The sequence below is a fragment of the Trichoderma reesei genome, assembly GCF_000167675.1.
Source record: "Trichoderma reesei QM6a unplaced genomic scaffold TRIREscaffold_21, whole genome shotgun sequence".
NCBI lineage: Eukaryota > Fungi > Ascomycota > Sordariomycetes > Hypocreales > Hypocreaceae > Trichoderma > Trichoderma reesei.
The window spans coordinates 345,745-360,061 of record NW_006711168.1 but is presented as its reverse complement, the minus strand read 5'-3'; the positions used below and the strand labels follow the sequence as shown (position 1 = coordinate 360,061).

Here is a 14,317-nt window from a genome sequence, read left to right as displayed (position 1 = left end):
GCTCTTGGGTTTTCCTGGGCTCTTGTTGCGGGTCCTTGGCTAGTTGCTACAAGCTCTGTCGGCATGGCCAATGGTATGAACCGTCCGAGCCACAATCGCCTAACAGCCTAAAGCAGCGACATGTAAGACCGGTGTGAGTGCGGCAGCAGGCTTGCTGGTGTAGAACAAGAGAGAAGATGCATTGGAGGAGGTCGTGCGGCAAGTACTCAAGCCTCTTCTCCCCCCTTTTCTTCCTTTTCTGGGCCAACAGCTACCCTCCTTTGGGAAATTCGGAAACAGCAGATATCCCAAAACAGTGCGCCGCCCAGCTGGCCTGTCCCTGAACAAGTCGTGGGCCGAGGTCTCCCGTCCAAGCATCAGCCGCGGACAGTCGCAGTGAAAAAAAAAATCTCGAGAGCATTGATGAACCGCGGACCAGGATCCGCACAACGGCGTGGTGACCGTCAACAAATATTGTCTATTGGGTTCTTTTTTAGGGTTGGCAACCTTGCCATGGAACAGGCAAGAGTCGACCAGGGGCTTGTTGGAAGCGCGCGCAACCCTTTTGGCACCGCGTCGCCGCAGGAATCCGCAATATGCATATACGCTCACTCGCATCATGTACGGGGGCAGCGCGTTAGGCTTCCTGAAGCCGCCGAGACGCCGATGCCAGCAGTCTCCTTGCTGCGATGCCGAGCACACGCCACGTACAAGTACGAGGCAGAGCGAGTAGAGGCACAAGGCACATGCAGCCGCAGGCTGTCACCGACACAAGGGAAACGAGGAGAGGCCACCCCGCACTAAGCACAAAGGGGACGCGGGAGGGGCTGCCACTGGCCAGAGGAGAGAGATGGCGCCGAGAGTGATTTTGCCCCACGGTCGTCTCTGCGTAACTGGGACCTTTGGAGCTGATGGAATGGCGCCTCTGACGATGGCCGGCGACGACCCCAGCCGGGTATTGGGTACAAAGCCCCTGGTCTGCCTCTCCCGTGTCCTTGTGCCTGCTAGGTAGCCGCGACTTGTCCCGGGGCTCATGGCGCCGTTCTGAATACTCCCGGTCATACGCCAAGTTGATCGATATCTCTCGACCTACCTTAGCACGCCTGTTAGTGACTTACAGCCCTCTTTGCCTCTACTCCTCAGCAGCTTCTTCCAGATAGCCGCACCCTCTTTTCTCTTCTCGAGCCTTGGTGGATTTTTTTTCCCTCTCTTCCTTTGATTTTGCCTGTACCCCCTGCCCGTGTCGCTGCTCGACCTTCGTTCCCCTCGACCGCGCTGCTACGCCTCCTTTTCTCCCTGTTACGTCTTGGCCTTTTATATTATCGTGCCTCCAGGAGCTGCTTAGGTAGCTATGGAGCCAAATGGCACGCCCGATGAAAATGCGTCGTATCGATACCTGAGCACTCGCGGAGAGGATACTGGAGTATGAGGACACTTTCCTAAGTCTCTTCTTCCTCACATTATTCTTTTGCACAGAAGATCTCCAGTCTCTGTCTCTCTCTTTCCCTCTCTCTCTCCCCCTCCTTCTTTTCTCTCCCTCTCTCAAATTTTTTTTTCTTCCCGCTTATGTTCTTTTTCTCCTTTGCCTCTCTCTGCCGTCCACCGTCAACATGTCGTGGCCCTCTGCGAGAGCTGTGAATGCCGGCACATTCATACATCCCAGCAGCTAACGCTTTCGTCTCTTCTCCAGTTCTCATTTGAGGAAGTCGTCCTAAACAGCGTCGCCCCTGATGGTGGCCTATACATCCCTGAAGAAATCCCACGTGCTACTGCGTGGGAATCGTGGAGAAACCTCACGTTCCCAGAGCTTGCCTTCGAGATCATGTCACTCTACATTTCCCCTTCCGAAATCCCTCCCGCCGACCTCAGAGACATCATTGCGCGCAGCTATTCCACGTTTCGATCCCCAGAGATAACGCCCTTAGTCCGTCTCAGAGAGAAGCACCATCTCCTTGAGCTGTTCCATGGCCCTACATTTGCCTCCAAGGACATTGCTTCGCAGTTCTTGGGCAACCTGCTCGAGTATTTCCTCATCAGGAAGAACGAGAGCAAAACAAGCACCGCAGGTATGCCATACATTTTGTCCACGTGCCACCCTGTCGATGTCACCTCAACAGAGGGCCATGTATACATCAGTGATGTTACATGGTGAGACGAACACGGGCATGGGGCTCTTTCTATGCGAATGGGGACTCGCTTATACCTTTACCAATTTTTTCTTCCTAGCAGATCGACATCATCTCACCTTTGTTGGTGCCACCAGAGGTGATGCCGGCTCCGCTGCCATGTACGGCCTGAGAGGCAAGAGAGACATCTCCGTCGTTGTCATGTTCCCTGAAGGACAGATTGCCCCTGTTCAAGAAGCTCAGATCACGACAGTGCCGGACGAGAATATCTCTAGTTTGGCCGTCGATGGCACCTTTGAGGACTGTCAGGTATGTTGCCATGCTGTACCCGTACCGGCCTGATCCATGACTCGAGCCGTTCTTGATTTGATTTTCTTTCCTAAGCTTGAGACTTTTAGAATATCTTGCGCAGCCTACGCGCCGATAGGCAAGCCAACGAAGATTTTGACCTTGTCAGCTCGAGGAACTGGGCTCAGATCCTGGCCCAGATAGTGCTCTACTTCTACTCGTATTTTGCCCTTACCAAGCAGTCTGCGTCCTTCAAGCTCGGCGACAAGATCCGATTTGTGGTTCCAACTGGCAAATTCGGTAGCATCCTCGCCGGATATTTCGCATTACATATGGGCCTGCCAATCGAGAAGCTCGTCATTGCCACCAACGAAAATGACATCCTCGATCGCTTCTGGAGGACGGGACGGTATGAGAAGCAGCGCCCCGGCCGTGTTGGGCCCTCTGGCGCCGTGCTTGGATCCGGCCTCAGAAAGACTCTCAGTCCTGCGATGGATGTCCTGACATCCCACAACTTTGAGCGTCTTCTGTGGTTCCTCGCCTGCGAGTTTGCGTCGAGCGCCGGCATGGACCATTATTGGAACCAGAGACAAGCGAGCCAGGAAGTATGTAAGTGGTTCCGAGAACTCGACGAAAAGGGGTCGTTTGGCCCAGTATACCGCGACGTCATCAGGTGTGCGAGGCGGGAATTCGAGAGCGAACGAATCACAGATGAGCAAACCCTCGACACTATCAGAGCTTTCTATCGACATTCAGGATACGTACTGGATCCTCATTCTGCCGTCGGCGCTGCCGCGACAGTACGGTCAATCTACCGCACTCGCGGCGTTATCCATCACATTTCGTTCTCGACAGCTCACCCGGCCAAGTTCTCCGATACGATAGTCAGGGCGCTTCAGGGCGAAGAGGGTTTCAGCGTGGAGGACAAGGTGCTAGCTGCAGAATTTGCCGATCTCGAGAAGAGGGAGAAGAAGGTGACTCCGATGGAGAATGATTGGCAAAAAGTTCGAGAGTACATCAGGGCCCGGAGAGGACACGGCGGCATCGCATGACCGTGCTTTGCTGGCTGATGGGCACCTGAAAGCAAAGGAGAGACCATGTATGCTGGACGCAAAGAGATCGAGGGATCGCTATGATATATACCCTGCCATGTCATGGACGCATCTATTGGTCTTGAGTCTGTATTGGACCTCTTTCTTGATCGAGGGATGGAAAGGGCGGTTATTAAGAAAAGGGGGGGAAAAGCTACAATCACCTAGGCGAGGACATGATTTTGTTCGAAAGAAGAAGAAAAATGGGCAAGGTGGAACATGCATTTTGAGTAAGATATCAAATGGCAGGCAGATGAGCTTAAGGGGTTTTCTGTGGTGGCTGCTGGCGATTGATAAAGCAACTGAAGCATGCTCGTAGACGGATGGGGAATAGAATCATCATGAGAGCCGAATGCAGGCCTTTAATTTTTCTGTTTCTAGCTGCCAGCTCTGTGTAGCTGTACTTGTAGCATTATAGACACATCAGCAGAAGAAAGACAGATCAGTAGCATAACAGATAGATCAGCAGCAGAATGGATAGATCATTCATACTGTAGTAACATCGCTATCCACCGTTCGATGAGATATCGACGCCCTTTCAACCAGTAAGGGCCCCGGGGTATCGAGCTCATGGTTAGAAGAAATGTTCTATGTTATCGCACAATTCTCAACGCAGCGCAAACATGTCATCGAGCCAAAGGGTAGATATACGATGAATAGCATAATTTTGTATTAAATGTTTTCTTTTCCTTTTCCCCCTCCGTACCTCGACCACGAGTACGAGTACCTTACAAGTCACGGCCTCGTGCCGAAACAATGTCCCTTGCCTTTCATGGCCCCTTCCTTTCTCGCTTTGTGCTGCAACAACAGAATGTTACTAAACAGACTCTGTCAAAGTGCCTAAGAGCTCATATAACCTCAAGGCCATAATCAATACATACTTCAAACAAGAAACTGAACTTGTGTGGACTTTCGGGCTCTTCCCCGACAAAGGGCACAGCACCGAATAAGATGGAGTCCAACGAGACAACCATGAAATGCAACCAAAAGTCCGCAAACGCCAGAGGCAACTATGAGCCTTCCCCTTGGCTATGACATGGATAGATAAGAGGAAAGAAAGGGGGAGAAGGGGGATGGAGAGCTACTCATGAATATCGTACACCGCCTTTGTAAGGATTTTTTTGTTGTTCTCTCTCTTTGGCTTGTTCACCGAAAGAGAACGAAGAAAACGAATTGGAGAGAAAAATTACCACAGGTTCCCGCTTAGTGTTTTCCATCAGCGGCCCCCTTCTTGATCAAGAGCTCACTCCTCAAACCTTGCGCTCGTCGTCAATGTTCTTGATTCGCTTCTTGATGATTTCAAAGGACGAAAAGAAGATGGCGTTGACGGCGCAGGACCGGATCATGGAGACGCCCAGGCCGCGGTACATGTGTCGCTTGAAGAACTCAATCTTGGGCGCCGGCTCGACTTTCTCTCCTCGAGAGTATAAAAGGGCGTTTCTCTGGTAAATGCTCTTTGCCGAGTCAATTGGATCTGTAGAGGGCGACAACAGTTAGCTCCGGGTTCACAAGCCTGAGGTCGACAGACGTAGTGACGTTTCATGGGGGGTTAATACGCACAAATCATGGCCCATGATACCAACCCGCAAAGGCCACCGGCAGCCACAACGGCCAGCTTGTTGCTATTCGGGCTATCGCCAGCAAACGTCGTTCCAAGCTGCTTCCCGCTCTCGTATACCATGAAGTAGATGGCCGTCCCCAAAGTGTCACGCACTATCCAGCCGGCAAGGGTTAGCCAAAGACACACATGCAACAGACAATAATAACAGCCCTGAAACAGGGGCCAATGCCCCTCAGATATTGCTTACAAAGATGCAACTGGAAGCCGGTATAGAGCCCCAAGATTCCCCGATGTTTGATGATGTTGGCCATGGTCTTCAACGTCCCCTTGTTCTGGTAGCTCTTTGCTACTTCGCGACTCCGCTGGCAGTCCCCAGAGCGCTCTGCTAGCAGCACTGACACCTGAGCGCTGAGCTTTGTGAGTTCGAACGGACAGGCCAGAAAGGTGATTGCGGAGCCTGCGGTTGCGCCAGCGGCGCCAAAGCAGGCGACTGAGTAGAGGTTGGGGTATGTTCCGGGAGTGCTGACGTGGCGGTGGATGTCGAACCCAGACTTTTGCTTGATCCAACCAGAGTAGACGTGTTTTGCTCTTCGATAGATGGAGAAGGAGACGGTGCGGACAAGGGTAATGCTCGCCATGGGAGCGGTGACGCCTAGATACAGTAGACAAAATCAGGTCAGCTTGGCCATGGTCTCGAAACTGGAATAGGGCGTATCGTATCGAGACGCAAGAGACAACTCACCTCGAAAGAAGCCCGCCAAGGCCTCGGTGCGGTAGGTGTGCTTGACGCAGTCCAGGAAGCCCCGGTACTGGTACGTCTGCATGCGCGTCTTGACGCTGTCGAGCGGGAAAGCGGCGAGTGTGGAGAAGACGCTGGATGTGCTGGCAGCGACCTCGATGCGGTATCGTTTCATGAGCGCGTTGGGCCATTCCCGATCTCTCTCTCGTCCCCCAGGGTGAGGCATGACGGCTGATGCGGAGCGGCCTGTGACATCTTGGTAGGGACGCTTGGCCTCCACGCTCATGCTTCTGGCGAATGGCGTCCGGTCACAGCGCGTTCAGACGGCGGCCCCGTATGAGACCAGAGTCCGGGGCGCGGATCGCAGCACGGCCAGCAGCCAGCAGCCTCTTGTCCATCAAGAGCCTCGAACGCAGCCGTCCGGGGTCTGTGTCGTCGGCAGAGGACGATGGATGGCCTTTGTATGTCGGTTTGCGTGTCAAGTTTCGAGGAGCGAAGAATTCGAGATATGACAGGTCGTGGGAACTTGGTGAAGACGATGGAGTTCGACCCGATATTGGAGATTGCTCTTCAGGAGTCGACGGAATGGCGAAGTTGAGCTGGGTCGGACTGCGCTGGAGCTGAACCGAGATTGGAAAAAAAAAAAAGAGAGAGGCGAAGAGTGAGGGGGGTTGGCAGAGCTGGTTCGAAGGAGCTTCAGTCGAGTGGAATTGGGTCAATCAGCCGCCGAACTCTGGCACAGGTGATGCGGAATGCAAAGACGCGAGTCCGCCTGCTTGTCGTGAAGCTTTGTGCCCTGCCCTGCCCTGCCCTGTTGAGGGATCGTGAAACGCCTGGCGGTTGCGCCAATGCAGAGAGGTCAATGCCGATGCCAATGGCGGTGCAGACGCAGATGCAGACGCAGATGCAGATGCAGATGCAGATTCAGGCGATGCCGTTGCCGATGCCGGTACTGCTGCAGCTGCTAACTGCTGATGCTGATGCTGATGCTGATGCTCCAGCCACGCCGCCCGGCACCAAGAGGCAAGTTGATGATGGCAGCAATTCGATGTCACGTCAACCTCGAAACAGACGCTCAGCTTCAGCTGCTCGACGCCCAGCCGCAACAACGTCCAGGAATGAAGGTGAAGATGGAGAGACACAGACAGACGGACAGACGGACGACGCTGGTGAGGGGGTTGCCTCCCGGGTGCTAAAAGACGTTGTGGAAGCTACAGCAGACAAGGGCAGCAGCAGAAGCTGAAGGCAAAGGCAGCCCCTCGGATCGAGCCCATGCTTTTTCAGTCCAGGTCCTTTGGCCTCTGTTTGGAGTTGATCAGATGCCGAGTGCGAGCCGGCTGTGGGGAAGCAATTGGGGGTGGATAAGGTGAGGTGAGGGACGAGCAGTAGGTACAGTACATGCTCCAAGTACAGCAAATGTACTGTAGAGGCAGGTATTGAGAGCTTCCAGGCCGCTACGGGACTAGTGCTGGGTAGGGCATGAGGTCACTGCGCTGGTGCTGGTGCTGGTGCTGGGCCGCCATCCGACCCCCGCAGATGCACCACGCCGGTGACCTGGCCGGCTACAAGTACATGTACCGTGCTCAACTAAGGTACTAACCTGGCGCTGTATCTCGCTGCCAGAGGTGTTAAATACAGTGACAGCACGTCAAAGCCTTACTGTCCTTTTCTTGGTAGTAAGACCAACAGCTCAACTACCTGGTCCTGGTACCTATAATACAGTACTACTACGAGTCGTCACATGCCTCAATTCTGACTGTAGATAATTGATGGGTATGCGTATATCGTCTTACCATTCAAAGTCAGAATGATTCACAAGCAAGTACATGTAATACTACAGGTGATAAATCACACAAGAATAAACAGACATGCATCTCAATCCCCCCCCCCCCCCCCCCTCCGCACGCTCCCCATTTGGCCTCCAACCAGGTCAAACAACCAAAACCAGGGTCCCCATCATCCCTGCAACCAACCCGTGGGACGGCTTGCCATGTGTTTTCTTTACCGTGCTGCCTGAGGACGTCATCAGCCGGGGGGGGCAGAGGAGGAGAAGCGCAGCTTATCACCCCATGCCTTGCCCTCCAAAGAGAGAAAAAAAAAGCGGGAGAGCGGGTGAAACCTTGCAGGTGAAAAGGAAATAGCCATGTCTTTTTTTTGCCATATGCAACTCAGAGGTGCAACGACACTGCGTCATACCTTGTTCTTGGACGTCTGCCAGACCGGCTTGTTTTTTTTTTTTTTCTTTCCTTTTGTTCGGTTACACGCGGTTTGATGCCTGGATGCAAAGCAGGCAAGGCAACGTGGACAGTCTTGAGTACGGCCAGCGCTTCAGCCATCCGAGACAACATCACAAGCATTGTCTCGGCTGTCCTCCTGTGAGCCCCGGGACGACGTCCTGCGCCAATCAAAAGGTCAAGGGATGAACAGTAGGAGTTCAATGCATCACACGTGTTCTGGTATGCTCCGTTTGGAAACGTCAAATAGCTTGTGGAGTGCTTCATACACTCATGACATGTCTTGTATCTTCTAACCGCATCTGTGGCTTGCTTCCTGAAATGGGCCTTCACGGCCTTGGAAGAATAGGAAGCCTTGGCCACAATGTCCCCCCGTCTCCCTCTCTTGTGTTCCTCTCCAACTCCCCCCTCATCAATGTCATTTCCAATGCGAAACTGATGCGGTACTATTCTATACGGGGCCATGTAGACTAGTAGTACGAGGTCAGTGTACGACTGCCGCCGCAGCCGCCCACACATCCAAGGCGACGAGCTTTCTTTGACGAATAGCAAGTCACCGCGGCCCTCCTGGCAACCATCGGCGTCTGTGGTGCCAGCAGGTGCTCGGAATTCCCTCTCGCAGCAACTCCTCAAGATGGGAGGGGACCTGAAGTCGCCTTGGCTTTGTGCATTCTCCCACGGCCGTTCAAGAGGCCGGTACTTCTTGGCTCGCCTGTGCGACTGATGCTTCTTCCGCAGTCCCGCTAGCATCGCCGTTGCCCTCATCGCTCCCAGCTGCTTCTTCCGGCGTATCAGGTGTACTGATGGGCACCTGTCCACCGTGCAGCGTTGCCAGTCGCTCTTCTTCCTTCTTCTGCCGGAGAGCTTCAGTCTCGCGACGAAGCTTCTCGAGGTTCCAGGTATCATCCTCTTCGTCTTCACTTTCTGCCTCGGAATCAACGTCCTTCCACTTGCCGCTTTCGAACAGAGCACGGCCAGTGTTGTCCTTGGCCTTGCGGGCCTGTTCCTCAGCAGCCTTCTTATCCAAGCGTTCCTTCTTCCACTTGGCAAACGTCTCGGGAGTGACTGGCGTCAGTTTTCCTGTGAGCTTGTGGCGTTCCGATTCCAGGAAATCCTCAAGAGTCAGAGTCTTGAGCGGTGACTTATCAAGCAGCGCCTTCTCCGCTGCTCTCTGTTCTTTCGTCTTGAGCACGAACCTGTAATAGTTGACGTCAGTAATCAATACCATGTATAGACCAAGGTTAGATTGACGTACCCGGGCGGAAGAGCATGCTTGTACATGCACTTATCACCACCATTTGGACAGATCCAGAACCAACCGTACTTTCCATCCTCGATGGCTTGGATGAAGTACTTGCAGACTTTGTCTGTCGTTGTCTTCTGGTTACCCTTCTTTGACAGCACAACCTTGAGCAGCTGCTCCTCTGTCCAGTCGGCAGACGTCTCCTGCTTCTTCTTCTCCTCCTCCTCCTGCCTGACATCCGTGTATAAGTTCTTCTTCTCCGTCTTTCTCTCGATGCTCAAGTCGTGAGCAAACTTGCACTTCTTGCCCTTCTCGCAGTCGCCCTTCTTGTAGAAGATGCAGACGACCGTCTTGGGGTCCACGCCGAAGGGCACCTTTTGGATCTGGGCGGGCTTGTTCAAGAGAGCCTCGGTCTCTCTCCTGGCATCCTCTGCCGCCTTCTTCTCCTTCTCACGCTGTGCCTTTTCGGCCGCCTTCCGTCTGTCTTCGGCGCTGCCACTGCCCTTCAAGTTGGCCGTCATTTGCTGAATCTGTCTCTGCGCCTGCGCTCCTTTCTTGTTCTTCATGCCAAACGTCCGGTCCTCCACCAGCTTGGCGGCAGACGGCTTCTTGCCGGCGGCAGGCTTCTCCTTCTTCGGCGGCATGATGGGCAATCGATGGACAATGTGTCGATGGGTGATGATCGAGGGACGCTTCTAGTGGGGTTGGAATTGACGCTGGGATTCGATGGAAACCGGAGATGAGATGCGCCGGCGATGTCGAGAATGAGTGCCGCAATGAGATTCCCGACACTGCTGTATGCTGTATCGCAAGAATATCTCTTTGAGTGATCGCCAGAAAAGACAGGAAATGGCACGGTCAACTTTTCTCCTCAAAAAATGGTGGCGGCGATTCTTCGCGGGACACAAAGTTAGTTGGGTCCAGGTTTTGGTGGGTTTGTCGAAACGCCAGTGGGCGGATGAAGTCACCGCAATCACGTGGATGGGCCCGCTTTTTTCCACCTATCGAGACAGGTGGACTTTGATCTTCCTCGGCAGATGAGCTAAGCCGCATCTGGACTCGAGCAACTGGCCACTGCAACGACGTCGTCAGCCAGAGCTGCTGCTCGTTTACAGGTGTCCTTCCACCAGTCGAACCCCGATGTGATTGCGCCCAGAGCCTGTCATCACGATTATCGCAGCGCCCAAAGGTGAGGATGCGATTTCTTAGCTGGCTTTCCTGTTGCGCACCTTTTGATGGCTTTTCTCGCTGACCAATTGCCGTTTCTTCAGCCCTCTGATCGCGATACTCGGATTAGCTTAGATAAAGCTCCAGCTCCAGCGCTTCCACGATGATTTCCGACGACGAGCTCTACAAGCTTGCCATCTTCCTCGGCTCAATCTCCATGATTCTTATTGTGGTCTACCACTTCCTGGAAGTCAACTCAGAACCCACGCCAGCGACCGCAGGCAAGAAAGCATCATGATGGGCACGAGAGGATTTGCGGGCACGGCAGGGCAAGACGCGACCACGCACATCGAACCATGATGCGATGCGAAGTCGAACCAGCGGATTTCACGATAGACTCAAAAATGTTGGGGGAGCGATACTTAGCGGGACGCCAGAGCAAGCTCCAGGCAGAGTTCTTGGGACGGGCGTGACAGGGCGTTGAGAGCAAAGCGTTGCCAGCTTTTGATACCATTGACAAAGGGGCTAAGGGCAGAGCAAGAGCAAAGAGAGCCATACAAACGCTCGACATGAATTGACCACATCAAACCATACGAATCGATCTCCGCAAGACCTTCATGACTCCGACGGGTGATTACGCATCTGGTTGAATGGCTGACTAGCTGACCCCTCGAGAATTCGGGCACCAAGGGTCAACATGCGTAGCAATACGTCTGCCCCCTTTCCTCTCTTGAGCCAGTCTTTATTTCGTCTTGACCTCAACTTCGGCCAAAGATGCATAATGGATGCGGAGAGATGCTACATGTAGAGCACCTCCCGGTCGTGTCACCCTGCCAGCACGCCCATAGTCAATCGCTGGATACCTTTCGTCGTATACTGACCCAAGTTCGGTGGCAAGCCGGAAAGAACTTGTCTCGCAGGGGCCAATGTGACTACGGCCATCACAGCCTTGCTCTTGGAGCTGGCATCGTGAGACGAGTTGCAAGTAAACACGCACGCTCACATCTGGAGCCAGAGATGCTCCTAAGGTAGGTAGTATCTAGTAAGATCCGGATTGTACGTACGCCTCGCTACTGTCATAATTGCCGATGATTTTGTGGCAAAAACATGCTACTATCGGGCTACGTGCTTGTAACGCTGTCAGCAGTTGCCCCCAGCCTGGAGCCTGCTCACAGGGCCATCATGGCGCTTATGCCAGGCCTGGGATTTCTTATTGCATTAGTGGTCCGGGCTGACTCTGTCTCACCATTTTCCGACTGCGTGTTCTTACCAGAAGTCGGGCTGGCTGACTGATGCGACCGTCTGTCTGCCGTTGGATCGCGGAAACTGAGCTGAGGCCAGCGGCAAAGGTACAAGCGCTCTGGCGGCGGGGCCGGCGGTGGCGCAAGTAACTCCCGCATGCCGCCTCCAAGGCTGTCAATATTACTGTTAGCGCCTTAGCGCCTGTAGTGAAGGGCGACCTCCCCCCTGTTTTTCAGGGCACTAGAGGCTTGAGACAGTTGAGGCAGCGCTGAGCCTCCAGCAGGCACGCGTTCCTGCGCCCGCGTTGCCCGTCTGGTGGCATTTATCTTCCACTCGCACTCCCCTCTCCTTCAACCTCGCCTTTTCCTCTCCATCTCCATCTCCTTCATTCCAAGCCCAGTCAGTGTCTTCCGCACAGCCGCCAACGACACCCGACTCTCCTCCACTCCGACAGACTCTCTGCTGCACTTCCACTGCCTCCTTCGTTCTTTTTTTCTCGTCAAACTCTTTCGGACACTTTTGACGACTCGAAACAACGCGCCGCTGCCGAAGCTTCCTTGCATCGCACTCGTGATCTTGAGTCATCGTTCGCGAATCGCCAGCTCGCGCATCTCTTCGATTAAGCCTACTAGAATCGCTTCTCGCGACTCTTCGACCTTGATCACCTCTCTGTGATTGACTGCTTTACGTCTGTCAATCCTGACCAACCGCTGTCGACATCCCGACTACTCGACAGGTTTTTCTGCTACGCCACACTTTCTCTCCCGTCTACCTCGACTCTCAAATCAATCACCATGTCTACCAAGCTCGACAAGCCTCTTGACGAGATCGTCACCGCTCAGCGCCGCAACTCGGTGCGCCGTCGCTCCCTGCGACGCTCAACCACTGGCCGCCCTGCTGCTACCGCCCCTGCCGGTGGTGTTCAGAAGACGGCTGCTAAGCCCTCTCGCGGCGCTGCCGCAAAGGCCACCCCCCTCAAGGCCGCTGCTCCTAGCGGCGAGAGCAAAGTCATCGTCAGCAACTTGGTATGCCGTCCCCCCTCCTCGCTCAATAAGCAAATGACTTGCGCTAACGCTGCCCAGCCCAAGGACGTGACGGAGAAGCAGATCAAGGTATGTTTCCGTTGAGACTCTTTCGTCTCCGGACTTTGTTCGACGTTTTCTTCCTCGTCGTTCTCGATCCTTTGAGACGGCCATCCCTTTCAGAGGCTTTGTACGGCCCTTGTGGCTCAAGCCCTTGTACTGTTCAAGTTTCCTTCCTTTGGCGGCGCTCGTTTCCCAACGCTATGCGCGCCACTGGCAAGTCGAGACCGTCCTCGTTACGCACAATATGCCTTCAGAATGCCTGGTCAGCATTATCGAAGCATGCGATAACATTATGAGGACTGTGGCATTCTTCTCCGATCAAACGCTGAAGCGTTTTGGAGACAAGCAATCGTCTTTGAGCAAATACAAAAAAAATCCTGGCATCAGTCGGTCGGTCGGTCAGCGAGCAAAGCAGTGGGCACGTACATCCAGGAAACCCGGTTTTCAACTGTCAGAGCCCGTTCTTTTCGAGTGCATTCCTTCTCGGGGGCTACTTCTGAGGCAATCGTCGGCGGCTCGGCATTATGATGTTCTCTGTGTTGGCACTGGCGAACCCAGCAAATCAGCTCATCCATGGGCTTTTCGCGCGGCATTTCCTCTGGCACTTTGGGCTTTTTCCTGTTTACTGCGTGCCTCCGGGGGGGTCACTGCTCGACAATGATTCACGCTGCGCTCTGGGTTGCTGCTCACTGCTATGCTCGCTGGTCGTTTAACTACGTTTTCTTCCGTCGGAGTAATGCGATGTTCTGGGGACTGGATCGGCGAAACCTCGAAGTCGGAGACTGGCATGCTCGTACAACCCCATCGCTTCCGCCTAACTGACACGATTTACTTCCTAGGAATACTTTGTTCAATCTGTTGGTCCCATCAAGAAGGTTGAACTTTCCTATGGCCCCAACTCCCAGAGCCGAGGCATCGCCAACGTCACCTTCAGCAAGCCTGATGGTGCTTCCAGGGCACTGCAGACACTGAACGGACTGTTGGTCGATGGCCGTCCCATCAAGGTAGGTTGCTTCGGGCCGGCGATAGGCAGGAAGACCTCGGCTTACCATTGAAATGACAGATTGAGATCATCGTCGGAGCTGCTCAGGCTGACAAGGTCATCCCCCCGATCAAGTCTCTGGCTGAGCGCACAACGTTTGTCCCCCCCCCCCTCTTCTCTTCTTTTTTCAGCGTATTGGACATCAGCTGACTCTCAGCAGTCAACCCAAGGCCCAGCCCAAGTCTGCCGCTGGCAAGAAGCAGAACACGGCTGCCACCAAGGCCGGCGGTGCCAAGGGAGCCGCTGCGAACGCTAACAAGAAGCGTCGCGGCCGCAACGCCCGCCCTGCCAAGAAGACTGCTGAAGAGCTCGACTCCGAGATGGCGGATTACTTTGTCGGCGCCAATAACAACGAGGCCGCTGGAGCCGCTCCGGTTGCTGCCGCTCCTGCTCCTACCAACGGAGACGCCGCTATGGAAGACGAGATTATGGTATGCTTGCACTGATTCACCGTTGATCCGGACTAGGCTAACATGCGCAGTAGTAAATATGCTTGGCTGATTTCCTATTCGGTGTGACG

The 14,317-nt window shown here is 54.1% G+C and overlaps 4 protein-coding genes across 4 annotated transcripts; 2 read left to right on the top strand and 2 right to left on the bottom strand.

Moving 5' to 3' along the window:
• Positions 1 to 1,330: 1,330 nt before the first annotated feature.
• TRIREDRAFT_67446 (threonine synthase-like protein) lies at positions 1,331 to 3,445 on the top strand (the record flags this gene model as incomplete). The annotated part of the gene is made up of 4 exons (XM_006968174.1): positions 1,331 to 1,402; positions 1,670 to 2,045; positions 2,206 to 2,414; positions 2,504 to 3,445. The coding sequence occupies 4 exons, from the start codon at positions 1,331 to 1,333 to the stop codon at positions 3,443 to 3,445; spliced, it is 1,599 nt and encodes a 532-aa protein (XP_006968236.1).
• Positions 3,446 to 4,734: 1,289 nt separating this feature from the next.
• Positions 4,735 to 5,959, bottom strand: TRIREDRAFT_110638 (uncharacterized protein; the record flags this gene model as incomplete). The annotated part of the gene is made up of 4 exons (XM_006968105.1): positions 4,735 to 4,958; positions 5,045 to 5,197; positions 5,293 to 5,697; positions 5,788 to 5,959. The coding sequence occupies 4 exons, from the start codon at positions 5,957 to 5,959 to the stop codon at positions 4,735 to 4,737; spliced, it is 954 nt and encodes a 317-aa protein (XP_006968167.1).
• A 2,307-nt stretch (positions 5,960 to 8,266) lies between these two features.
• On the bottom strand, positions 8,267 to 10,132 carry TRIREDRAFT_51197 (uncharacterized protein). Its single transcript, XM_006968104.1, has 2 exons — positions 9,274 to 10,132; positions 8,267 to 9,214 (listed from the first exon to the last, which is right to left on the bottom strand). The coding sequence occupies exons 1-2, from the start codon at positions 9,903 to 9,905 to the stop codon at positions 8,704 to 8,706; spliced, it is 1,143 nt and encodes a 380-aa protein (XP_006968166.1). The 5' UTR covers positions 9,906 to 10,132; the 3' UTR covers positions 8,267 to 8,703.
• A 2,332-nt stretch (positions 10,133 to 12,464) lies between these two features.
• Positions 12,465 to 14,243, top strand: TRIREDRAFT_110636 (uncharacterized protein; the record flags this gene model as incomplete). Its single annotated transcript, XM_006968173.1, has 5 exons — positions 12,465 to 12,695; positions 12,753 to 12,782; positions 13,595 to 13,759; positions 13,819 to 13,892; positions 13,958 to 14,243. The coding sequence occupies 5 exons, from the start codon at positions 12,465 to 12,467 to the stop codon at positions 14,241 to 14,243; spliced, it is 786 nt and encodes a 261-aa protein (XP_006968235.1).
• Between the last annotated feature and the right edge of the window lie 74 nt (positions 14,244 to 14,317).